The sequence below is a fragment of the Chelonus insularis genome, unplaced genomic scaffold, assembly GCF_013357705.1.
Source record: "Chelonus insularis isolate UGA/USDA-ARS -01 unplaced genomic scaffold, ASM1335770v1 contig_397_pilon, whole genome shotgun sequence".
In the NCBI taxonomy this organism is placed as follows: domain Eukaryota; kingdom Metazoa; phylum Arthropoda; class Insecta; order Hymenoptera; family Braconidae; genus Chelonus; species Chelonus insularis.
This window is the reverse complement of record NW_023276552.1, coordinates 108,423-133,275: the sequence shown is the minus strand read 5'-3', so window position 1 is coordinate 133,275 and position 24,853 is coordinate 108,423. Positions and strand designations below refer to the sequence as shown.

General features: G+C 31.2%; 3 protein-coding genes across 5 annotated transcripts; 1 reads left to right on the top strand and 2 right to left on the bottom strand.

The window, feature by feature from the left end:
- Positions 1 to 646: 646 nt before the first annotated feature.
- LOC118067723 (transcription elongation regulator 1) lies at positions 647 to 8,590 on the bottom strand. Of its 2 annotated transcripts, none has more exons than XM_035084624.1 (15): positions 8,051 to 8,211; positions 7,703 to 7,964; positions 7,507 to 7,590; positions 7,236 to 7,424; positions 6,825 to 7,104; positions 6,519 to 6,740; positions 5,618 to 6,286; positions 5,381 to 5,541; positions 5,096 to 5,304; positions 4,574 to 4,724; positions 2,143 to 2,592; positions 1,782 to 1,991; positions 1,369 to 1,635; positions 909 to 1,210; positions 647 to 814 (listed from the first exon to the last, which is right to left on the bottom strand). In XM_035084624.1, the coding sequence occupies exons 1-15, from the start codon at positions 8,209 to 8,211 to the stop codon at positions 811 to 813; spliced, it is 3,621 nt and encodes a 1,206-aa protein (XP_034940515.1). In that variant the 3' UTR covers positions 647 to 810. The 2 variants fall into 2 exon arrangements, with proteins under 2 accessions (XP_034940515.1, XP_034940516.1); XM_035084625.1 differs by lacking the exon at positions 647 to 814 and adding an exon at positions 8,326 to 8,590 and having other exon boundaries at positions 905 to 1,210; positions 8,051 to 8,231.
- A 458-nt stretch (positions 8,591 to 9,048) lies between these two features.
- Positions 9,049 to 11,728, top strand: Fic (FIC domain protein adenylyltransferase). Its single transcript, XM_035084848.1, has 3 exons — positions 9,049 to 9,663; positions 9,743 to 10,622; positions 10,738 to 11,728. The coding sequence occupies exons 1-3, from the start codon at positions 9,465 to 9,467 to the stop codon at positions 11,096 to 11,098; spliced, it is 1,440 nt and encodes a 479-aa protein (XP_034940739.1). The 5' UTR covers positions 9,049 to 9,464; the 3' UTR covers positions 11,099 to 11,728.
- LOC118067864 (kinesin-like protein KIF2A) lies at positions 11,537 to 24,640 on the bottom strand. Of its 2 annotated transcripts, XM_035084846.1 has the most exons (11): positions 22,416 to 24,640; positions 21,778 to 21,872; positions 20,816 to 20,911; positions 19,587 to 19,703; positions 18,919 to 18,949; positions 16,592 to 17,827; positions 16,356 to 16,516; positions 16,032 to 16,238; positions 15,769 to 15,943; positions 13,915 to 14,010; positions 11,537 to 13,146 (listed from the first exon to the last, which is right to left on the bottom strand). In XM_035084846.1, the coding sequence occupies exons 1-11, from the start codon at positions 23,173 to 23,175 to the stop codon at positions 12,995 to 12,997; spliced, it is 3,126 nt and encodes a 1,041-aa protein (XP_034940737.1). In that variant the 5' UTR covers positions 23,176 to 24,640; the 3' UTR covers positions 11,537 to 12,994. The 2 variants fall into 2 exon arrangements, with proteins under 2 accessions (XP_034940737.1, XP_034940738.1); XM_035084847.1 differs by lacking the exon at positions 13,915 to 14,010 and having other exon boundaries at positions 22,416 to 24,635.
- Positions 24,641 to 24,853: the final 213 nt, after the last annotated feature.

The following is a 24,853-nucleotide window of genomic DNA, read 5'->3' as shown; positions in this document are numbered from 1 at the left end:
TTAATTTATATAAATCTGTTAAACTATAATTTTCAATGAAATTCAACATAAAGTTGCATAAAACATCAATATAAAACATTCTTTCGTTTAAACTTATTTGTATTACTTATATTTATCACTAACTTTCTTATTTATAAAATAAAGGTATGAAGAAATAATTAACTAATTTTATCAACCAAAATTTATTTATCAACTAAGTTTCTCATCCATTATTAAATTTATTAAAAAAGCTTAGCAAAATGATTCTTAGAAATCATCTACATTTATATCATTTGTATTATCGTTATTATTGTTAATAATAAATCTTTTTTAAAACTCAATTTTTCACTAGAGTTATGTTCAATAAATATTAATGTAACGTTTTGATTAATTTATAGCTCTTAAATTTTCAGAATAATAGTTAAAAATTTGTTTATCGATACTTGAACACTATCTTATTCATTTTATTAGCATTGCTCTCCTCCCGGATCCAGTTTGGTTCTGGCTGTTTGTCAGGATAAGTCGTAAAATTTGCGGAACCTTGTAAGGGTGGAAAAAAAATTACTTTCAAGGCTTTCAACTAGTCAAGTCTCGCTTTTACTTTACTCCTAAAATAAAGAAGTGAATACGAGCAAAATTACATGAAAGTAAAAAAGAATAATTTTTCTATCTACCAAAAAATCAAGGCGTCACAATATTTTTTATTGAGTCCTTAAATTACATATGACAATTGATCATTTTCTTGTAAATTGGTTTTTTTTCTTATTCAAATTTCATCTATAAACTTTATTCCGATACTGGAAGTAATATGTGGTCGAGATTAACACCTCTTTAACTAGAAAACATAATAAACAAATTAATTACATAATCGTTTACAAATAGATTCTAATGTCTTATCTGTCTACTGATTTATCTCTCAATTAACTTACTTGGTCGTTGGTCTGCGTGAAGGTTCTGAAGCAGTAGGTGGTGGAGGTGGACCTCTGCGTGCTAATTCTTCAAGGTAACCCATTAATAACCGTGTGCGTTCAGAAGCCGCAGCTTCCAAGACCAAGAATCTTCTATCTTTCCTCAAGATATCTTCTATTTCCGTTAAACACGCACTGTTTTCTTGAACTTTTTTATATGTTTTATCAGTGATCAATTTAGTTTCTTGTAGAAGTTCTCTAAAGTCTGCTTTTGCTGCTACTAATTTGTCTTTAATATATTCCTTGAACTCTTTTTCACATTTCTGCAATAAAAAACCATATATAAGTGTTTCCTGATTCCCCAAGTATATAGTGAAATAGAAAGATAAGTTTGTTGTAAGCAAAATTCTCAAGAAAAAATATTTAGTAGAAAAATGCTAAATGCTTATGTAAAGTAAAATGTGTTGAAAGTTTTAATTACTCTGTCGCTAGACGAGAATTTAGTATATCTTGGATCATCTTTAAGTAGTTTTTTTATATCCTTCCAGGAGGCCGTGAGCTCGGTCGATGCTCCAACTTCGTCCAAGAGCTCCCGGAACTTATCCCGCTTCTTACGACCAAGTTGCTCTATATGTTCGTTGAATAATCGCTCCTTTTCTTCTCGATCCAAACTATCAGCAAGTTCCCATCGGTGATCTTTCCTTAACTGACGTTTAGCCTCTCGCCAAGCTAGATCACTATTTCTTACCTGTAAAATCGTTATCAATAATTAGCTTCTATTAATAGCAGACAGTATTTGAAAATAAATGACTCTGATCGAGTGTGGGAATGATTTATGGTCATGATGAATATTTTTATAGTTAACAATAATCATTACAACTCAATATAAATTACCAAGTCAGCGAGAAGTGCACTAAAGTGCTGGACAGCTTCAGTGTGTCTGTGATGCTGTCTTTCTTTATCTCGATCACGTAAATGAGTCGCCAATGTTCGCTGAACTTCTCGTTCTCTTTCTCGAAGACTTGCCTCAGCTCTTCTCTCACGTTCGCGCTTTTGCTTCTCACGATCCTCCTCCGAGTCTGAATGCTCGTCATTCTCGTATTTCTGTTTAATAATAGACAAGATAAATATGATAGTTAACTATCAATTGAATAAAATGCCCAGTCAACGCTCAAACAAGACATTTAAAAGATAGAATTTTTTTCTGTTCAATGAATAAATAAAGAAATAAATAAATAAATAAATAAAATCTTACATCATTATCTTTTTTAGATTTTTCATCATGTTCTTCAATTTCTCCACTTTCTTTTTCTAATTCCTTTTTATCTTTTCCATTCTCTTCAGTAGAATTGTCACTACGTCGTTTTTTGTCCTTTGAACTTTCCTTGTCCTTATCTTTATCTTTATCCTTTGATTTATCCTTATATTTATCATCCTTACGATCCTTGTCCTTCTTGTCTGACTTGTGATGATCTTTATCCCTATGGCGATGATCTTTGTCCTTATCCTTGTCTCTCTCCTTGTCTTTCTTACGTTCTTCCTTCAACAGCCTTACATAGTCCCTGAACCAATCCTCACGTGTATTTGCTGAATCCACTGCACGGTATCTCCAATCAGACTCCAATTTTTTCTTGCAATCACTCCAATGCGAATGCCTGTCGATATCTTTGTGCTCCCGCAGCATCGACATGAAATCCTTTTTCACCTGAAACGCGTGCATTTTAGAATAACGTTAAGACTTTTTTGGTGAATTTTAACTTTTTTTTTTCATTAAACTTAATTTTAATCAATTCACTGCAATTTCATTTTTTAATTTATTTTATTTCTGATATTATCCTGCACATGCACACTTAATCTTTCTATCTCCAATTAACATTTAAACACTTTTGATCATATTTTATGGATTAAAAAATTATTAAATTATTTTTTAGTAACTTTTGAAAATAATTTAATGAACAAAAGTGATTTTTGTTTATTGGAAATTGACTCTTAATGTAATTTTCTTCACAACTAAGCTGAAAAAAAAATTATATGATTGCTTCCTGAAAAAAAATGATTATTTTAGGTAACAAAACCTTTACTAATTTTTTCTAAAAAAAATAATGATAAATAATCTTCTTTTTTTTTTTAATAAAAGATAATTATATATATTACAACGCGGCATTAGTAAAGATTCTGTATTTATAATATATTTTGAATAATTTATCTAACAGCCCAGGGTCTTCCTGAAAAGAATAAATAAATTATTAGAGATAACCGCAGTCTTGTCATGGTTGTAAAAACGTACGAAGGCGCGATCTTGACACAATTGATAGACAAACTCATAAAAAACATAAGAAAATTCATGTAAACTAATCAAAACATTACAATTATTCTTTTTCATATAATAAAGTATCTTTAAATCCTAAGAACAAAAATCGACATTGCTCTTCTCAAAACAAATAGACAATGGCGATCTCATAATAGTAGTTTGTATATATCAAGCCTATTAAATTAAATAAAAAATGAATTTATTACAATTTTTGATAACTCGCTACCTCATTAATTTTTCCCCCAATTGCTGTTATTGCCTGATAACTAATTTGATCGCTTGTCTTTCTATAATAGTCAATGGGGAAATTTTATTCAATATCTTATTTTGGCTTTACATTTATGCTTTTTTTTACTTTATTTACTTTTTTTTTTGAAGTAACGAGGATTACGAGTAATATACAAATACCGAGTTGGTTCATTCTCATGACTCTGCTTTGGAGTTAAGAATGCAGCGCGCGAGGGTGTGCCAACTGTGCCACGAAGTGTAGGTGGGGATGGTAGATGACATCATCCCATATGCCACCAAGCAGCTTCAGAACCAAGCCACTCCACATACGGAACCTGTCCTGCCTGCCTCCTGACTGAAGTGGAGAGTTCAGAACACATAAGTCACATACTAACAATTGATTTTCATGATTTTTTTTTTTTTGATTTTTTTTTATACACATTTTCAAACTCTTCCAACTTAAACGTTGATATTATCAAATTTTCAAGTAACTATAATTGTGTAATTACTTTAATTCAATTTGCTTTTATTTAAAAATGTATTTATTGGAAGAGAATATATCATTAGAAAAATAATTATTATCTTCCTAAATAAATATTCAATCCTCTTCGGCTATTAATTCAACTAATTAATTTGTTAATTCATTCATTCATTTATTATTATTAAGTATTATTAAATGTTATTATTAAAATTTCCAGTAACATTAGCTTACAAGTTAAACAAAATAATAACATACCTATTATACCTGAAATAATAAATATTATTATTGCTGAAAACAAGAATGATTAAAGTTCATTGAGTCCTTGCACGATTTATACATTTTCGTAATTAATAAATTAATGATTTGTATTTTTCATTTTAATTATCAAAATTTAAATGGAAATATAACAATGAGATTGGCAAAGACTCAATATAATCTTAATTTACTTTCATTTAATTTACAACTAATTATAAATTACGTTACTTGTCTATTTAATAAATCTTTGATATAAGTTCCAGTGTTAAATGGAACTTCGATTCAATAGCAGAAAAATTATTCTTCAACAAAAAAAGTTTTTTAAAAATTATGAAAAAGTATAGATAAATCAACGTAAAGAAAAAAAATTTGTAAAAAAACATTCACATACATATATACAATTCTTCATACCTGTTCGCGTTTGGCTGTTTTTTCCTCTTTTTCTCGCTTTCGCACTTCCAGCAGGTATTCATTAAAAAGACTTTCCCTCTCGCGCATCTTTTCAACATTTTTAAAACGCTCATCACGACCGTGTTTTTGTGCAAAGTCACTGAACGATGATCTGAAAGAATTAACAATATCGTTTTATAGAGATTGTATTTCAAATAAAAAGAATTATTTCCATTCATTGACGTTTATAAATAACTTCAAGTAAATCACAGACTATTGATAAAATAAACCTATACCGAAACCATAATCAATTTGTGAACTTGTCCATGACAGCTTTAATAAATTACTAGAATTATGTTGTAGTTCAATAATATCTTACAATTCATGATAGACAATTAATTATAGTTATCATATTATTGACACTAGAACTATTTATAGAACATAAATATAAATAAATTGAAAACCTACCAATTTTTAAATGGTATGTTTAATAAATTTCATTAAAACTAAAGTTAAAAAAAAAGAAATCAATTAATTACTAACTTTCCATGGAGATTAGCTTCCTCCAAAAGCTTTTGAAACTGTTCCTTTCGCTCTTTCATTTTATTCCTTTTTTCCCTGCGTTCCTCTTCAGCCCTTTCCTTCACGTATTTTTCAAAAACCTGCTTCCTTTCCTTAGACGTCAGCAGAAGATAACGTGGATCAAATACGATTTTATGGAGTTCTTTTTCCCAAGTGCTAAAGGCGGAAACCTAATTTCAAAAGTAGTTGAAAGATAAGGAATTTTTCCAACTATTTATATTGATTTAAAAAATTTGAAAAACTCACATCTTTCTCGGCAAGCATTTCTTTAAATGATTTTATCCTCGTCTCGAGTGGTACAATTGCTCGTTCTCGTGCAGCACGAACTTCGGCTTCAATTGCGGCCTCTTTACCAATATCGATCGTCTTTTTGCTCTCTTTCTCTTCCTCCTCTTTCGTAGCTGTAACTAAAAAAATTTCACACCATCAAAGATATTTATTATTAACACCATATAATCAAATTGGATCAAGAAAGATAAATACCCTCAGGTTCTTCTTGTTTAGCTTTTTTAGCTGGAGTTGGCTGATCATCATCGCTACTTTCACTCGATTCCGATTGTTTGACGCTCTTCTGGCTCACTGCAGTTTCAGGCATGGTTGAAATCATCTTATCAACATCCTGTCGACCAAGAAGATCATCTGGTCTTTCCCATACAGAAATTCTTGATGAAGGATTGTAAAAAAATACTCGACCATCTCCTGTCCAGACTACACACCATGGAGTACCAGGAACTGGGGTGCTTGAAATCGGCCTTGATTTGTCCTGTGGTTTTGTTGCTTCTTTTGGTGTATCCTCCTTCTTCTTTGCTGCTTCTGACTCCTTCACGCTTTCTTTGGTATCATTCACACCCTCTGATGGTTTCTCCTGCTTTACATCTGCTGTAATAGCTGCATTTGCTGTTGTCATTGCCGCCTCTTCCGTTTTTTGTCTGACTGCAATTTTTGCTGATTCAAAATCTTTCAGTGCCTGTGGCTTTTCCCAAACTGATTCACCCGCTTTGCTATTGTAATAATATAATCTCCCATCAGGTGCGCGATGCTCAGACCAGACCATCGCTGCTGCTACAAGTTCAGAATCTAATTGAGCTAAAATTGCTGGATCTTCTGCTGGAGTTTGTGGAGTCATTACACCATGAGGCATTTGAGGCATGCCTAATGACAAAGTGGTAATTAGTTATTATTAAATTTACTTAATATTATTTAGTCATTTTAATTTAAGGCTTCATAAAAAAAAATTTTATATTAATATGTATATAAACAAAGGTACATTATTTGATAAATTATTTAAAGCTGAAAGCGTTTGAAACTAATGAATCTCTTTACACACGAGTGCATCCTTCAATAGAGTGAATCGAGGATAATTTAATATAAAAACTAAAGTTACCCCATCCAGTCTGTGGAGGACCATATCCACCGAAAGGTTGAAATCCTGGTGGTGGCATTCCAAAAGGTGCGGCGTTGAAAGGTGTAGTCATAGGCCCCCCATATTGATTTGGCATTCGGTGCTGCATTGGAACCATGTTAGGAGGCGGTTGAAGCATGTTTGTTGTTACTGCTGGCGTTGCAGAATTTACTGGGGCTGTATTGACAACAGTGGATGCTGTTCCTATAGATAATTAATCGATTATTCGTTCTATTTCAATAATTTGATAGAAAACTTTTTTTTTCTATCTAATTTAATTTATTTTACCATTCGCTTGTGCGACTTCTGGAGTTGGTTGTGGAGGGTTCATTTCTTGAGCTTCAGTCAGCATCGGTGGAGGACCTGTTCCTGGTGGCGCAGTATTGGTTTGATTCATTACTTCCGCATTTGGTGATTGTTCAATAGCTTGAGGAACTCGATTTTCGGCCATCGGCGATTGTTGTTGTTGTTGTTGTTGAGGTTGTTGAGACGGCTGTTGATTAGGTGATACTGCAGATCCTGTCTCTCGTACTGGTTGTTTTGCTGCACTATGAACTAGTTGCTCCAACTAGAATTTGAATACGTGATTTTAAAAGAGTTTTTTTTTCAGAATAAGGTTAAGAACCTTCTTGAGAGAAACTTTTAACCAAGATTTTTTTCTATTCATTGAACTAAAAAATAAGAATAAAATTAATGTACCTGATCTTGACCCATAACTCGGACATTTGGTCCCTCCGGTTTAGTCCATGTAGTTTCTCTAGATCGAATATTGTAAAAATAAGACTTGCCATCCGATGTCTTAGTTTCCACCCATACCTCGCCATTAAGATCCAGTCCTGGAATGTTGTTTTGCTGCTGAGATTGTTGTGGCTGTTGCTGACCTGGAATCTATTAAATAACAATAATTAATGATTTTATCAAAAATTATTTTTATTCAATAAATTAATTTTTTATACATTCGAACACTCACGCTATTCATGTTTGGTGGGCCCATTCCAGGTGGTCCGTAAGGATTTCCTGATCCAACAGGGCCATTCATCATATGCGGCGGTGGCTGTAATTAAATACACATTATTTTTTATAACTCAACCAATAATGAATAAGCTAAAAGTCTAATTTCTTTAAATATTTAAGCTGACTAATGAGCTTCATAAAATAAACATTACCATTCCCGGAGGCCCCATTAAATTAGGCGGCCCCATCATATTAGGTGGTCCCATGGGTCCCCAGCTCGGATCAAATGGTGGGGGGCCCCTATATCTTGGTCCCTGAGGTCCTGGCGGACAATTGGGACGCGGTGGTCCTTCATATGGATATCCATTATTAGTACCTCTATACATAGGTCCTCTTGGTCCAAAACCTCGTCCTCTAAATCTTGGTATTCCTCCTCCTCCTCTCATTCCATAGTCATACCCCCTATCGTGAGGACTAAACAAATGATTGAATCATGAAATTAATAAATTTTTGGTAGTTAAAACCATTATTAAAAAAATATTAAATTAATTGATATTTACCTGAAGCCACCTCTCCCTCGATGCATATAATGTCGATATTCATCACCTTCATAGCCATATTCCTCACTTTCCTCCATCGGCTCTTCTGGATGTTCTTGCTCGTTATTCATTGGTGGCATTTCTTGGGGTGGAACATTTGATTGCTCACTTGCCGCTTCCATTGTTTTAAATTTTTAATAATCTATATACTCGTAATGTATATATTATTTGTTTATGCTTAATTTTATCTCATAGATGATTAAATTGTAAGTTACTGAATGAAGTTTTACTCTTACAACAAGAACACGTAAACATATCGCTGCCAAGCAATGAAAAATAACACTATCTGTTTTTTTGGATACGATTATTTCATACTGACTAGTCACTATGTATGGAAATTATAAATATCTTTTGTTTTTTTCTTAAAAAACAATAACTAAGTCTAGTTTGAGAACATTTGTGTTGTTGTAGCTATTTTATAACTTTGGATTCGGAACGATGATTGTTTTTGACGCGACAAAATGCCGGAGAATCCACTGAAAAGGTTAGAGGATGCGAAGAGGTTACTCAACCATAGAATATGTAACAAAATCGACCTGAGTAGTTTGATAAAGCTAGATGGCGTCCATATTCATGTTCTACCATACCGATTATCATGATCACATCAACGTATGGTAAATGTAAAGAATTAAACACGAAGCTTTTAGTTGTTAAATTTCATTTTTTTCTTGAAAAAAATCAATTTCTTTGAAAATTTTATGAAAAACAATTTTTAATTATTAGTATTTTTAAAAGATTTGTTTTTTAGAAACAAAAAATATTGAGTTTGTAAGTAAAGAGTTTGAATACTTTCGACATCAACCATTTTTCCCGCTATATAAATATTCACGAGAGAGCGCTAGTTGTCGTTTCTTTGCTTGTAATTTTATCGTAAGTTCCGATGATGTCACTACTTCAGAATTCTGTATTTACTCTATGCTTTCTAGGGACTCTAGATAAATTGTTTTTCTTAGAGAAAATGTTCAAAGCCATTTTTTAGTCAAATTAAATTATTTAGTGTATATTTTTGCTAGTTCACAATTTCTTGATCATTTGAACTTGAAGTTTATTTTCATAATCAAATTAAAATAGAAAAGGTTTTAATTATTTATATAAAAGTGTTATGTTAACCTTTATAGCTAATTTGCTTGTTAAAATGATTCAAACACATCTGAACGAAATTTAATATCTTATCTTTATCCAATGACAGTATCCCACATCATTCTAATGGTACAGACTAGTAGAAATTAATAACAGTGTGATTGTTTTCAATACCAGTTACATCAGTATTGGAGCTTTTTATTAGCTGTGTTATTGTGAAGTTGCCTATTGTAAGGATGCGATCAGCCAACTATATTGTATTTATTGTGTCAACATCAAAGTTGTCTGTTTCAAGATGTTACCAAAATGGATCATTGATTCTTACATGGTATTCATCAAAAAACTTTCATCCATAAATCATGAAAAAGGTCCACCTAAAACAGTAGAAATGAGAAAAATTGGTCTTTTTTTAATTTTTATTTCTGGTGTGGTTGTTGCTGTTCTAAGTACAGTACTATCATCATATTTCTACCACAGCTATGATGAATTTCCTGGTATTTACATTTATTTTCTTTATTTATCTAATGTAACTATTTTTTAACATCAATTTAAATGCAATATTATATTTTTTAGGGGCGGAAATGCGCCGAGTATTTATTCCTCTTCCTTCCAGTAATTTTTTACATGTTTACGATGATAGTACATTAAGCCTTCCAACCAAAACACATGAAGCACAGCAGTTGCAAGAATTTGAAGATGTAGCGTCTATATCTGAGGCGATTGCATCATTACAATTAGCTTTAGAGATGAAACTGTCAGGAAAACGTCGAAAAGCTGTAAAATTATTCCAGCATGCAGTTGCATTAGCACCTCATCATCCTGATGTTTTAAATCACTATGGAGAATTTTTGGAGCAAAACCAAAATGACATCATTCGTGCAAATGAATTTTATGTGAAAGCTTTAACTTATGAACCGAATCATGAAGGGGCATTAATTAACAGCCAAAGAACAGCAAGGGTTGTTGAAGAATTAGATAAAAGAATGTTACGTAGAATTGATGAAAAAAGAGATGCGTTATCGACAATTCCTGAAAATAATGCAGCTCTAATTCGAGCAAAAAAAGAAGCTTACTTTCAACATATCTATCACACTGTGGGCATTGAAGGCAATACGATGAATCTCGCACAAACTCGAGCTATTGTAGAAACTAGAACTGCTGTAGCTGGAAAAAGTATTGATGAACATAATGAAATCCTGGGTCTAGATGCGGCTATGAAGTATATTAATGCTACGTTAGTTAATAGAGTTGGTTCTATTACTATTAAAGACATATTAGAAATTCACAGACGTGTATTGGGTCATGTAGATCCAATTGAGGGTGGAAATTTCCGTAGAACACAAGTATACGTTGGTGGACATATCCCTCCTGGTCCAGGAGATATTCATTATTTAATGGCAGAGTTCGCTGTATGGCTTAACAGTGAACATGCAATTAGAATGCATCCTATCAAGTTAGTAATCTTTTAAATTTTTTTTTGTTATATAGTTTTAACTCATATTTTACCTGCAACTAACCTATTAAACAAATTTTTATCTAATATTAATAAATATCAAACTTCATTTCAGATATGCTGCATTAGCTCATTATAAATTAGTACATATTCATCCATTCTCAGATGGAAACGGAAGGACCTCAAGGTTATTAATGAATGCTATTTTGATGCAAGCTGGATACCCACCTGTAATTATTCATAAACAATACCGACACAAGTATTACGAGTATTTACAAATAGCAAATAGTGGAGATGTAAGACCTTTTGTTAGGTTCATTGCTGAGTGTACAGAACAAACTCTTGATCTTTTTCTATGGGCTACAAGTGAATTTTCAAAAGAAGTTCCAGCTCTTAGTCAAGAATCTTTGATGAAAGATCGACATAGGACTATAGCACTTGATGATGATGGCAGTGGTGAATTTTTGGATGATTAAATTAGACTGTGTAATCAAAAAAAAGTTTTGATCGAAATAGCAAAGCTTTAATATTTAATAATATTATGATAAATTGTGTAAAAGCATTATTTATAATGACTTGCTGGACAAGTATACAATATTTATAAATTTATTTTTATCTTAATTGACTCACTTCATTAAATAAATGAAATTTTTTACCATAATTGATGTTCTTAGTATTATGGTGTATTTAAATCATGTATATAAAATATATTGATGATGGAAGACGAAACGATTGTAGGATAAAGAAATAAGACAAGTTTCAAGAGCTTAATATTTTTTTAGTTACATGCTTCATTTATGTAAAAATAGAGAATGAAAGACAAAGTGAAAAATAAATTTATTTAAACTTAATTAAAGAATACTCGATATGATGATGTGTCTCACTGTAAAGTCTAAAATGTTAACACTTTTAAATTCAGTCGTTATTTGGTTTTATTATTTTTTATGCAACACAAAAGCTATTACGCATTAATGATAAACTCAATGAGGGATCGGGTACACATCAATTAATAATAAAAAAAATATAAAATAGTATCAACGATAGTATTGTGATTTATAACCACAAAAATTTGCATTAAAATTATAAAAATTATTAATAAATAGCTGCCCCGATACCCTACATAGTAAAAAAAATTATTTATTTCTTCTTTTATTTTTTTGTCTATATAACTATCATCATGCACTCACTCATTCCGATAAAGTTACATTCATAAAAGCTGTGATAACACTTTAATTTTTCTTTTACATAGTTTAATCTTTCTCTTATAGTTTGATAAATATTTCTCGCGAATCGTTTATGGTAAAATGAAGTTTCCGAAAAATACATCAAGATATATTGATAAATTTTGTATATGTCTAATGATCATTAATAAATAACAAAATATCATGATAATTGATCAGTGGTGATGACTTCGTATAGCCATAGAATCTGGTCCAATTCCATATTTAAATATGAACTCGGTGCAAGGCTATTACCACTGATCAAGAGTTGCACAGGCGTAGGCCTTTAACACCAAGATCAGTTCTCCGGGTTTCCTGATCTTTTAGCAAATTCGAAGCATAGATATGAAAAGGTTGGCCTTCTCGGTGACCATGATAAGAAGAATGGGAAGGAAATGGTGTTGAGGATGATGGAATAAGTGAGAAGAATTTAGTATAAAGAAATGGGTGGGCTCTAAACATCAAAGAGTGTTACAAAAACAAATCATAAATAATAATAAGATTATGATGACATTATTAGTCAGGCCGTTTTTTCGCATGAATTAACTATGCATTATTTATTTATTATATCAGAAAATAAAAAAAGTACGCGAGATTATAAATTTAAAAGTAATAATATCAATTGCTGATTGAATACAAACCAATGAGCAAATGAGAAAAATTATTTAAAGTTATTAGAATGAAAATTTTCTTCTGTATGGTATTATCGTTAAAAATTAATTTAAAAATACAAATGGTTTATTTATCGACGAGTTATTGCTTCAGAGTGTTCTAAAGTTCACAAGATCACACTAACTACTAATCATTATCGAAAAGAATCTACTAATCATGTCTGGTCGATAATCTCGATCAAACGGATTAGGTAAAAGTTGTGCAAAAATTTTTCTTCATTATTTTTCTACTAATTACTTACATTTTGATCATACATAAATTTGATATATTATTATTTTCGAGTGCCAGCGAATATCTGATAGTAGTAAATAAAATAAAAAAACTTTAGAATACACATCTGATAACATTATGTCGTCAGTACGATAAAATAATACGAATTTTTTTTTTTTTAGTGTTACAGAAATAATAACAGTAACATTAATATATATTTTTCCATCTTGTTTTTGTTCTTTTTTGAAATTTATTTTTGTTGATTCCTTATTAGTTGTACCGTGGATTAACTAAGCGTGTTATCTGCTGGCTCATCTGTTCCTCTTGCATGAGTTTAACACGAAACTGGCTGACTTGGTCCAATGCTTCAGTGATAGTGTCTCGTTGTTGCAACAGCAATTCTTCCCATTTTTTGGCGTACGCTGAAACACATAATATTTATTCCCGTAAACCTAAGACGCGTTAATCCATTATAAAGCAGATAACTCCATTATGAAAAGTGAAAACCACTGATTTATGATTCTTAAATTATTAAAGTGAAAAAAAAACAACAAGAATTATATAAGTTTTATATTTTAAAATAATATTATGCTAAATAGCATTATTTATTTTTAATAAAAAACAATCTTTCAAGTAAATTGTTGAATACGTTTCAGAAGAATTGGTTTCGCACATTAAATTTTATATAAGTTAGATGATTAAATTGATTAGCAACTCTGGACCATGTTGATTAAAATGATACATCTTTAAATTGATTAATAACAATGTTAGTTAAGATTTCACAATAATTATTGTTAGAAATAACATCAATTAATTGAATGATTATTTTAATAATTATGAACAATAAAATTGATATTTTTATAGACATGAAAAAGCATGAGGTAGTTTATCGAGTGAAGTAATGGACTAGCAGTTTAATAACAATATTTTGTCGTTGATATTCAACAACAATGCACCAGACCTTGTTCACTGATTGAGATGCGAAAAAGAATAAAGTCAAGTTACGGTTGATTTAAATCTAATATTTTTATAAAATAAATAAAGCTGTATCCAATATAGATATTAAGTTTGAAGAGTTCTATATGACCAATGAATGAAAAAATGAATTAATTTGGCCGTGATTAGTAAGCATATAAATTTTCTAATTATTTAAAATTTTGATGGTTGAAAAAAAAAAGATCATATCGTACCATCCGAAAATTGTATTCGCTCAATCAGACGCCTAGACAATGAAAACTTCTTCATCAGGTAGGACGATTCAAACTTAGTTCTTTTCCGTCTCAAATCTGCGAAGGTTTACTGGCGTTACATTAAATTTTTAAAAATAAAAAAAAAAGAGTCGAAATCAACTTTGTTAGAATTTAATTGTACTATAAAAGAACACAATTTCAAAAATTTTTTTATCAATTGATTACAGTAAAAATTGGCCAATAATCTTATATAATGATTAGTAATTTTCATGAATCAACAAATGCTTTCATCTCATGCTAATGTACTTAGTAAAAAAACAATGATAGAATTTATACACGCCATTTAAAAAAAAACAATTTCATTATTTAATAAACAATCAATAAATGTAAAAAAATTTCATTAACATAAATGAATGCTTTACATGCTTAATTCTGGTAATTATAAATGTAAAGAAAGATCGAAATATAAACAGTTGGAAAGATAGCAAACAAAATGAAATTCTTTAATACTATTAAACTCAAATTAATGAATTTATGTCGAAAGGATTTTATTTCAATAACAGTATCATTATTAGATTTATCACATATAGCATGACTATTTTCAAAATAATAACGGGAAGACTTATCATTATTCCAAAATGCATTTTCAAGTAAATTAGCATCAGAATTAGAATTAGAATTAATCCAACTCTGATCATTTAAACAACTAGAATATCTATAACGTAATGTAGTATCGCTCTTGGAATCTTCGTTAAATTGGAATGGTACAACAGAATCACAATCATTATTTTCAATACGATAGCTGACATTGAGAACATTGGATTCACTATCATCACAAGAAGACACAGAATAAGTTTTAGCGGAAGACTCTGATGTCAAGCCAAAAACTTTAGCTTGAATTTCCGAATTTTTCCCATAATACAAATCAACATTAACAGGACTTGGAGTTCTAGTAATTGATCCACGTCCAGATTCCGATTCATTTTGAAGTACTAAAGAACTTTTAAATATTGATTTCTTAGCTCGATTGTCGATGACTCTGCCAGTCCAGCTATACTTGGAGCAACTTTTTCTTGCAGTACTTGCCCACTTTCCTCTACTAGTTCTTTTCTGAACTGTTGATAATCTGGATAAACCATTTCTATCAGTTACCATTTTTTTAGCACTCACACAAATAAATGATCCAGTTTTTTTTAACTTTGGTGTGTGATTTTTGATTCCTCGATTACTATTATTACTAGAACTAGAGCTGGCTCTACGTTCATATTTCCAAGGCGACATTTTCTTTACATATTGGGATAATCGAGCTCTTGGATTGTAAATATTTTCATAATCCATTTCTTCTTCAATCGTAAACGATGCATCTGATGATTCTTTGCCATCTTCGTCACCATTATACGTGCAGAGTGAATTATCCTTAGGATTAGCACGCAAATCTGTCATGAAACGCGAGGCACAGTGATAGAAGTGGATTCAGATGTCACTTGATATCGTTGGTATCATTTAATTTTATATTTATAATAAAATAATTGTAAAGTCTAAGGTTACCGAACTTAATTAGAACTTTGCTTAATTATAACAGCAAATCGTACGATAATCTTATATATTTATCATAACATAATAATAAATCGTTACTTTGTTATAATAATTGCATCAAAAATTAAATGAATTATGATGAACTGAAGAGTATAACTGAATAAAACCATTATTTATTTTCTAGTGAATCATTGAAGAATGAAAATAAATGAATTCAATTGGAATCATTCAGTTTTTTTAATCAGCTCGTCATTTGACTACTACTATGGCAACTATTAAAATACAAATAGCTAATAATATAACAATAATAAAACTCACCTTCTTGATCGTAGTCTACTTCATAGGTTGCACTAAAAACTTGATGGGCTTCATTCAAGAATTTGTTTGTATTGTCAATAACGAGTTTGTGCGTATCCAGTACTTCTTCTTCCATTGTTTGTAATGCTGTTACAGCCTCATGGAAAGTATATAAATCTTCTGAAAGTTCTCCCTCCTATGAAGAAATATCTCATTACTTGGATAATCGATTTTTTTATGAGTAAAAAAACGGGTTACTATTGTTATTAGGCATTTTTACTGACATTCAATGATCTAAGCTGTGCTAAATCACTATCAGACAGTACGCTATCATTTGCCTGTTCATCGATTTGAGCTAGACGTTCTTCACCAGTAGGCGATGCCCTTAATTCGGTTGGATCTGTTGCAGCCAACTCCTTCACTCGATCGGCGTATCTTAGAGTATTCAAAGAATGTTCGCAAGAACTCATTCCCGGACTGATCATAGCAATCTGAAAACAACAATTATAATTTAATTTTTCATTCTACAAATTTAACTTTACTATTAATTGATAATTATTCTTTTATCAAAATATTTTTCATTTTTTATGAATAAATGATAATCGTACCATACAAGTTTTTGATTTTTCACCAATAAAGCTATCCCTGAGTACTTGAGTAAGTTTACTAGCTCTGAATGGTAGATGAGTTCCTCGATCTTTTCGTCCTAAAGCACGTATACATTCTTTTAGGGCAAGTAATGATTTATTTATCTCTGCTCCTTCCATTCCTATAAAAAAATAATTTTTAATTAATTTGAAATGTTCTTCTTTACAATAAAAAATATATTTTCAGAAATGCTTACTGGTTTGTCTATTAGCAGAAGATGTATCAGCACCTCTTTCATTTCCAGCAAGATCAATAAGCGAAAATTTTCCGTGAACTTTATGAGTACCTGGCGTTCGTGCAATAATTTGAAAAACTGCATGTGATCTTGAAGAATTAGTATTAGCACTAGTTTGCCCACTAGTTCTGGCGCTATTCCCATGTTGAATTAACTTTAAAACTTCGTCTACACTTTCAACCACTTTTTCCGTCAATCCAACAATCTGAACTTGTTGCTTGCCATCTTCTAAAACTCGAAGTTTTTCTTTGTCAGCTAACAAATCAAATACTTTCCCAGAATAAATTTCAAAAAAGCTTGCAGATATGACGAGATTCAATACTCTATATTTAGCAGATTTAAGAAGCTTGAAAACATCTTTAGCAGCCATAGCATAAATTCCCTTCTTACAATCCTGAGTTTTTCCATTAAAATCACCACCCATTGTATGTGTTTTACCACTTCCTGTCTGACCATAAGCAAAACAAGTTGCCATTCCTCCCTCGAAAATAGTCTGAACCAGAGGTTTAGCAGTATATTTATAAACAATCTCATTATTACACGTCTCATCGAAAGCATAATCAAATCTAAAGTGTTGATTTTCCAAATATTTCGTTAAATCAACTTTGAGCTTTGGCTCATGAACGATCATTTGATCTTTACTTGGTACACTTATAACATCAACTTCTTTCCTATTCTGTTCTTTGCGGTTCAATGGACGCTTTCTCACACAGACTGTAATTTGATGATCTTCCACAGCATCAGATTCTCGAAGAGGCCTAAATTCTATGCTATTTTGATATTCTCTAATCATCGCCAAAAATTCCCAATTAGGATTACCAGGATCCATATTCATCAAAGCTTCTTTCTCTTCTTTCAGTTCTGCTTGACGTTGTCGCCTTTCCTCTCTATTTTTTTTAAGTCTTTCAACTTCCTTGACAACATTTGATCGTCTACCTCTTCCATTCTCTACCGTTGTCGGGGGTTGAATTGGTTGTTGTTGCTGCGGTTGTGAGGACTGATTTTGCTTCGTTTTATTTGTTGATGTTGTACTAATGTTTGTAAATGCTGGTATTGTTGGTGTTGGTGGTATATTTTCGACTTCACGCCGGCTTGTAAGAGCTGTCATTGTTTCATTCTGACCATTTACTGATGTCACTGATGGTGGTAATATGCTTGTTGGTCGTCCTGGCTGATTTCGTTGTCTATTTGAACTCGCTAAAAATGAATCAAAAATATTAGTTAATTAAAATTTATCATCTTGAAATTTGTTATAATCAATTAAAATGTTAAAATCTACTATTATATTTTCCTGGGTCTTTATAAACTTGTTCTACAATTGTTGGAGCTTCGATAGCTATAACAGCGGCTTTTTCATCGACTATTTGATTTCTGCGTTTAAAAAAATGAGCCCACGGAATAAATTTCATTTTCAGAAAATTTTTTTAATGATAAATATTCTCTTTTAATAAAAATAGAAGCTTATTCCAAGTGAATAAATTTTTGTAAATGATTAATTGATAGTTAAAAGAGCCGCCTATTGTGTTAAAAAATTATGTGACCAAAAGAACAACCAACTCGTGCTAGCGTACAAACTGCACTGTCCAAGCGGGGTCCTTGCCCTTGTGCGTTAGCTATAGCCTAGACACCTGACAGTGTTATACATATAGCGACGAATATCGATAGTCACACAATGTTTAACTACTACGAGGCTACTCTATGTTGGTCATAGACCCCAGAACGTAGTGAAATAATTCACCCTTGTCATGAAGAGCTAATTCTACCTAGCATGGATAGTTTGAATATTCGTTGAGAAATTTTCTTATCGTTTGATCTAATTAGATTAGCCTACAAGACGTACAATATTATTAAGTCCGAAAATTCATTTACAACCGGCAATGTTTTTTTTTCTGTAGGAACTAAACTAAAAGCAATTATAAAAATAAGTTTTCTGATAAAACAAGTAATTTTTGTAGGCTTTAACTTCCTAGTTTCAAAACTACTTCATTGATTTTCGCTATCATTCACCATCATAGTGTAAAAAAGTTATCAAGAAAGTTTCCGCAAATAAAAAATTTTTGTATACAAAATCAACTGTTTTTAAAAATTCTTATTTTGAGTAAACAATATATTTTCTCTACATAAAATGACAATCTACACTTTTTTATCTGATATTACTTATTATCTTCCCTTTAGGTGAATGACTAGTAAAAATCTACCTTTATTATTTCCTGTCCAAAATACACAAAACTTCACTTAGGAAATAAATTTAAAAGATCTAAAAAGAATGAATACAAAATAAAATTTACCTTTAACTGGGATAGACTGCCTGGGAGCATGCTGAAAATGAAAAAAAATCACTTTGAGTAATCAAATGAATAACCACTAAACTCTAACCATGTGTGCATTGAAGCCAAGGAGAAATTAAACGAGAATTGTGAAAGAAAAATTATAAAAATAAATCATGATGTCCTAAAAAGCCATTTGTATTATACAGCGTGAACATGTCAAATAATTGGGCTAATTTTTACAATTCATTAATTAATGTGCTTCAAGTATTATTATATCGATCCTTTACACAACATTACACATTTCTTACATGATTTGATCATTCCCCCAGGGAAATGTGAATTTTCTTTCACCTTGTTGTTGTGAAAAATATAACCTGTGTCCATGTGCTTATGTTATATTACATGATAAAAAGATAAATAACTATTTCCAATAATCTACACAGTATTCTAATGAATTTATTTAACATACTCTTTACTTTACATGTTAATAAACAAATTCTTTAATTACTAATAATTTTAATTATGAGGTAAAATTATTATCGTGAGGAGAAGAAAGATATAAGATCTAGATGATCCAGGAAATGTGATAGTGTGTTGATGACGATGAAGGTGATGGAAGATCAAGGAAAAATGAAGAGGAATCAGCAAGGAGTGCGCGTTACCAAAATACGTGATGTAACTCGTACAGAAAGTGTTGCCGAAGTGAGTCCATTCCTCGTGGTGTGTCCACCATGACGTCCAAGAGAGCCATCCTCTTGGTTATCCAAATCATCAGCAGCATCATCCTCCTCATCAGAAGAATCCTGGGACGTTTGAATTTTGGATCCCACGTTTATTTTTACGAATAACAAATAATTGGCAAGAAGGAAATGACGAAATAAATGAAACCCCATTTTTATTTAATTTCAAAAGAATATCATAAATTAAATCAACAAAAATGAAAATTACCAAATTAATGAATAGAAGAAGAGGATTGTCAACACAAAGAAGAAGGAATATTTTGAAATAATCCAAGTGTTGAAGTACGTTTGATATTTTTTTTTTTCATTCCAGTTGAGTTCCATGTTATGAGTCCAAAGTGTTCCAGGGCAGCGTCCATAGAGGAGCAAAAAGACGTTACCACATTAGTTGTGTTGAGTGATCATGTACTTTACATCCTTGGGATTCGATTTAGATGGTTAAACGGATCGAATGAAATGATCGCCGGCGATCGAAAGGTCGTTATGAGTCAGGTCAAGTGATAGAAATGATTTAATAAGAAACATAAAAAGCTCAGCTATCTTGACTTGTGAGATCATTCTGCTATTTTTCTTGATCAATCAAACGAACGTTCTCATTTTCAATTAATGTATAATTCACTACTGGTGAATTTAATAATTGAATATTTAGAAAAACACTAAATTGATCAGCTAATTATTGAAAGCACAACAATACTGATTTTATGAAGAATTTTTACCGAGATAAATTACAATACCTGAAAGACTATCATATATTGAAACATTTTGAAAGAAACACTTGTCTCTAGGGACCGGCGCATTATTTCATAACACTCTGGAGAATAGGTTAGAGAAATAGCAGCGTAGTCCCAGCAACGCGTCAACAAATTTCGATTATACTAGTCGATAAAGTATATGAGAAAATTGTGCTTCTGCGCAAATTTTTCTAGGAATATGTTAAACATAAAAAAATTTTCCTACTCTTACAATAAAATTCAACTACAGACCTAACTGTTTATCAATAATGTCCAAGTCATAAATGGTCACGAACAGATGTCATTTAATAGCATTTTTTGTAAGGGAAGTAACTGTCATTACCGTAATTAATTAATAATGATAGCAATCTTCATGATGTCTTCAAGATGTTGCTGTAAGGCGGGTTGTGATATCATGGACAAAATGTAAATAAAATAACTTACCCTTGATCTAGTTACTGACATGTTGATCTGTGGTGGTGGAGGCATGCTTTTTGATGTTAGCTCGGGATTTAATGCAAGGATGGCGTCGATTTCCACCTATAATTTAATTTAAAAAACTCAAATTAATCATAACAAATCTGAAAGAGCAGTAAATATTCATTTTATATTCAACAGAAAAAAATTTCCATTATCAAACTTTGGATATATTGAGAAACCAACCTTTCTACGTGGGATCAAACTTTGAGGCATCGTTAATGATAATTTAAACTTGAGTAATTAACTATTCAACTTTAAAGACTGACTTGATTTATTTATATAATAAAATTTTATTAAACTGATTTATTTATCAAGATATTTTTCTCACAATTTTTGGACAAATTAAAGACTGGTGTTTATCGAGCAGTCATTAAACGCAAAGTCATTTTAGATCTCCAACAAACTGCTTAGCTTGTCGGAAATAGACTAGTGATCTCAATAGCTTCGCAGGTTGCTGGTTTGGCATTGCATAAGCAATGGATAGTGAAAATAGCTCAATAACCATGACCTAAGATTGGAGAAAATTGAATAATATTCCATGTTTTGTGTAAGTTGTTTTTCTTTTTTATATTCTTTGAAGAATCATTGCTATTTATATTCATGCTATTCATAGAGTTATTAGTTAGAAAATAAAAACTCATTAATCTTGATAAAGAACTTGGCCCAGACAATGAAATAATAACCTTAGAGATGTTTTTTTTAACTTGAGATGATTTGGTTTTAAAAGAATTGAAAATTACAATTGAATAAAAAAAAATGTCAACTATTTATTCAGATAGACTTGTTAATAAATCTACAATATCAAAAAAAATATTGCTATAAATCATTTCTCTACTTTCAAATCACTTCCTCAATGATTTTTATGTCAATAAAAAATATATGTAAAAGTAAAAAGTGATTTGGAAATGAATTAAGTAATTCTGTACCTCTTTTCCTTTGGTTTCACCTTTCTCGAACCATTCTACCGTGACGCTTCGCTGATCCCAGTTGACACCGGAGACAATTGCTCCATGGACACGACCTGGAAGTGAAAAAAGAGAGCATTCAGTGTTATCAAAAAATAGATAAATATATGTACCGCTAATGATTGACATATTAACGGATTTCATGACGAATAATGCCGGTATAAAAGTAGTTATTTCATGATGAGGATATGATAAAAAGAAAATAAATTATGGGGGTAAAAGAGAAGTCATAGAATACTGTTACTCTGAATAGCTATTAGTATCTTTCGTGTACAAAATTACAATCTAATTTTAGAGAGGGTACCACCGGAATTAACCGCCAAGTGGTTATTCCATGGGCACGGCCACGTTACACACAATGATTCTGCGTCAGCTTTATTGCTTCCAATTGTATCAAATCACTAGTGCTTTTTATTTATTACTTTATACTAATAAAACATGTGACATTTGCATGTGAATTCTGTTCCCTAAATATGAAGTTTCATACAAAAGATTTCAATTATTTGTATTAAAACTATTGTAGTTTCGAATTATTCTTATACTCAAATTAATGCAATGATTAATAATGTTAATTAATGATATTATTAAATAAACAATACCATTTTTATTATTCCTATTAGAACTGTCATTATAACTCTGATTATTCTGCCTTTGTTTCTCAGGTGATGCTTTAGGAATTAACGACTTAACTTTCCTATTTTGGATTTTTTTCCTTTTGCAACGATCATCATCATCATCAAATATTGGCACTGAGAAACTACATGATTTTGAATTCGCATAAAAATTATTATTCTCACTACTAGACTTTACAATCTTAGAGCTCCAGCTTCTAAAACTCTTCTCCTCTTCTTTCTCACAATTTTCCACAACTTGGTTAAATTCAAAATCCTTATTTTTATTACAGCTATAACTGCTTTTACATTCTTTTAAACTGTTCTTCCTCAAGCTATCTTCAGGGGTGGTATCAGAAAGTGAATCATAAAATTCTAAGTCATCATTTTCAGTGATATGAATCACAGAAAGATTAACATCAGCTTCAGAAGCTCCACCATAATTCAGTCCAGAAAACTGAATTTGTTGATCAACTTGATTTGTTGTATCTTGAAACACTTGCTTTTGATCATTATTCTCAACATTAGTAATTACCTGAAGACCTTCATCATTCTGATATGCATTGACGCATGACAAAGTACTTTTCTTCTCATTATTAATAACATCTTTATCATCACTAATAACATATTTATCTTCATTTTTTTTCAGCTCTCCAACTTTATCTTTCCGTCGTTTCTTCTTCTTCTTATTTTTTTCAAAATTTCCTGACTCCTTGGAGCCACAGACACACCGACTGAGCCAGTCCATTAAGTCTTGAGAATGTTCCCAGGATCTTGAGTTTGTAGGCGAGGTTCAAAGCACTTCAAGTCAGTGGGCGAGTCATGGTTGATCTTGTTTGCCAAAAGTAGTATTCATCAGGTGCATACAAAAACCTTAAGGTTCACTAAAGGCCATTGACACCTGGACAAGTTGTTATGATGATCATTATTACAGATATTATTATTGTTGGTGCTGATTATCATGCAGAGTATCATACATTAGAATGCGACAACTCAACACAATAATAATGAAAGACGAGTAACTGGTATAGTAATCGATCCGCGATCATACGTTCGAATGAAGATTGACATCGATCTAGAAGGTCAGGCAGTGGAAAGAAAATTGTAACATGATATTAAATTTATCATATTAATTTTACTATTAAATTACAGGAAAACTTGTTCTTGATTTCAATCCATTTGTTCACAATTAATAAAACAAAATAATCCATCAGACACTTTCTAACTTTTTAAAATCATTTATTTTGAAGAAGAATCAATAGTTGATGATTCTCGAAAAAACTTTCAACTACTGACTTTCAAACTGACAAAGACTTTGTCGTTCACCAACTAAAATAGCAGTCAACTCTTTCTTTCTTTCCCGTTAAATCCGCTTGCATGTCTTGTGAAGAATTTCCAGAAAAACGTGACACTGAATAAAAAAGCTAAGATAAAAAATTCTTCAATATACGTGTGCTTGCAATGATTTTAAAATATTCACGTGGTTCTTAAACTTCGTTCATAAGGTTGCACTTTCACAAGCACCACCAAGTAAGGGTTGAAAGTTCCAAAGGGTTATCTTCACAAAGAAACTAAACAGTAAGGTTGTCTTGAATATTAAATACAATGAAAACATGCTGGTGTTATTGATGTTGTTGTTGATGATGATTGTGATAGTGGTGATGATGATCCGGTGACTCTTTATGATCAACTGGCAGTGTCTATCGTCCAAGCGTCGATTCATAAACGCATTTATTATAACGCCCAGAGTAATTCGATGTCGTTGTCGGGTGTGTACACGATAATATCCGAGACTACTCGACGAGTTCGATCAACCGTCAAGTGTAATCTCCACTGCGACATACATCTAGTTCATCTTAATGCAATAATTCATATTGTTTCATGTAATTCAGCATTTTAAAAGTCCAAGGAATTTATCAATACATCCGAAAGGATTAACGAAGGTTAGGTTGATAATTTAATGTCACTTACGTTGCCAACAACTTCTGTTTCGTTGAATCGATTATCATTTTTATCATAAAATTTTTTAGGTTTATTATTATGTCAAAGAGAATGATTCAAAACTTTTCATTTAGTATTTAAAATTTTTTTTAATTTGTGCTTATTTGAATGATAAAATTTTAAAAGAGACACGTTAAGAAGTGAGAACAGCTGAAGACTGAAGTCTATAAGAGACCTTAAATCCATTACTAAACTGTTGCAGCAGTTAGATAAGTCCTGTTAATAGCAAGAAAAATTATCAGAACTCTGTTAACGTCAGTCAAGCGTATCTAAAAGTAAAAAGAAAGATTAAAAAATTATTAAATTGCTTTGTGTAGTTTTGTAAAAATAATAAATACTAGTGTGTTGATTGAATAATGAATAATAATAATAATTACGTGGGATTTAGATAAATAAATTCATTTATTTTAATTCATTAATTTGTT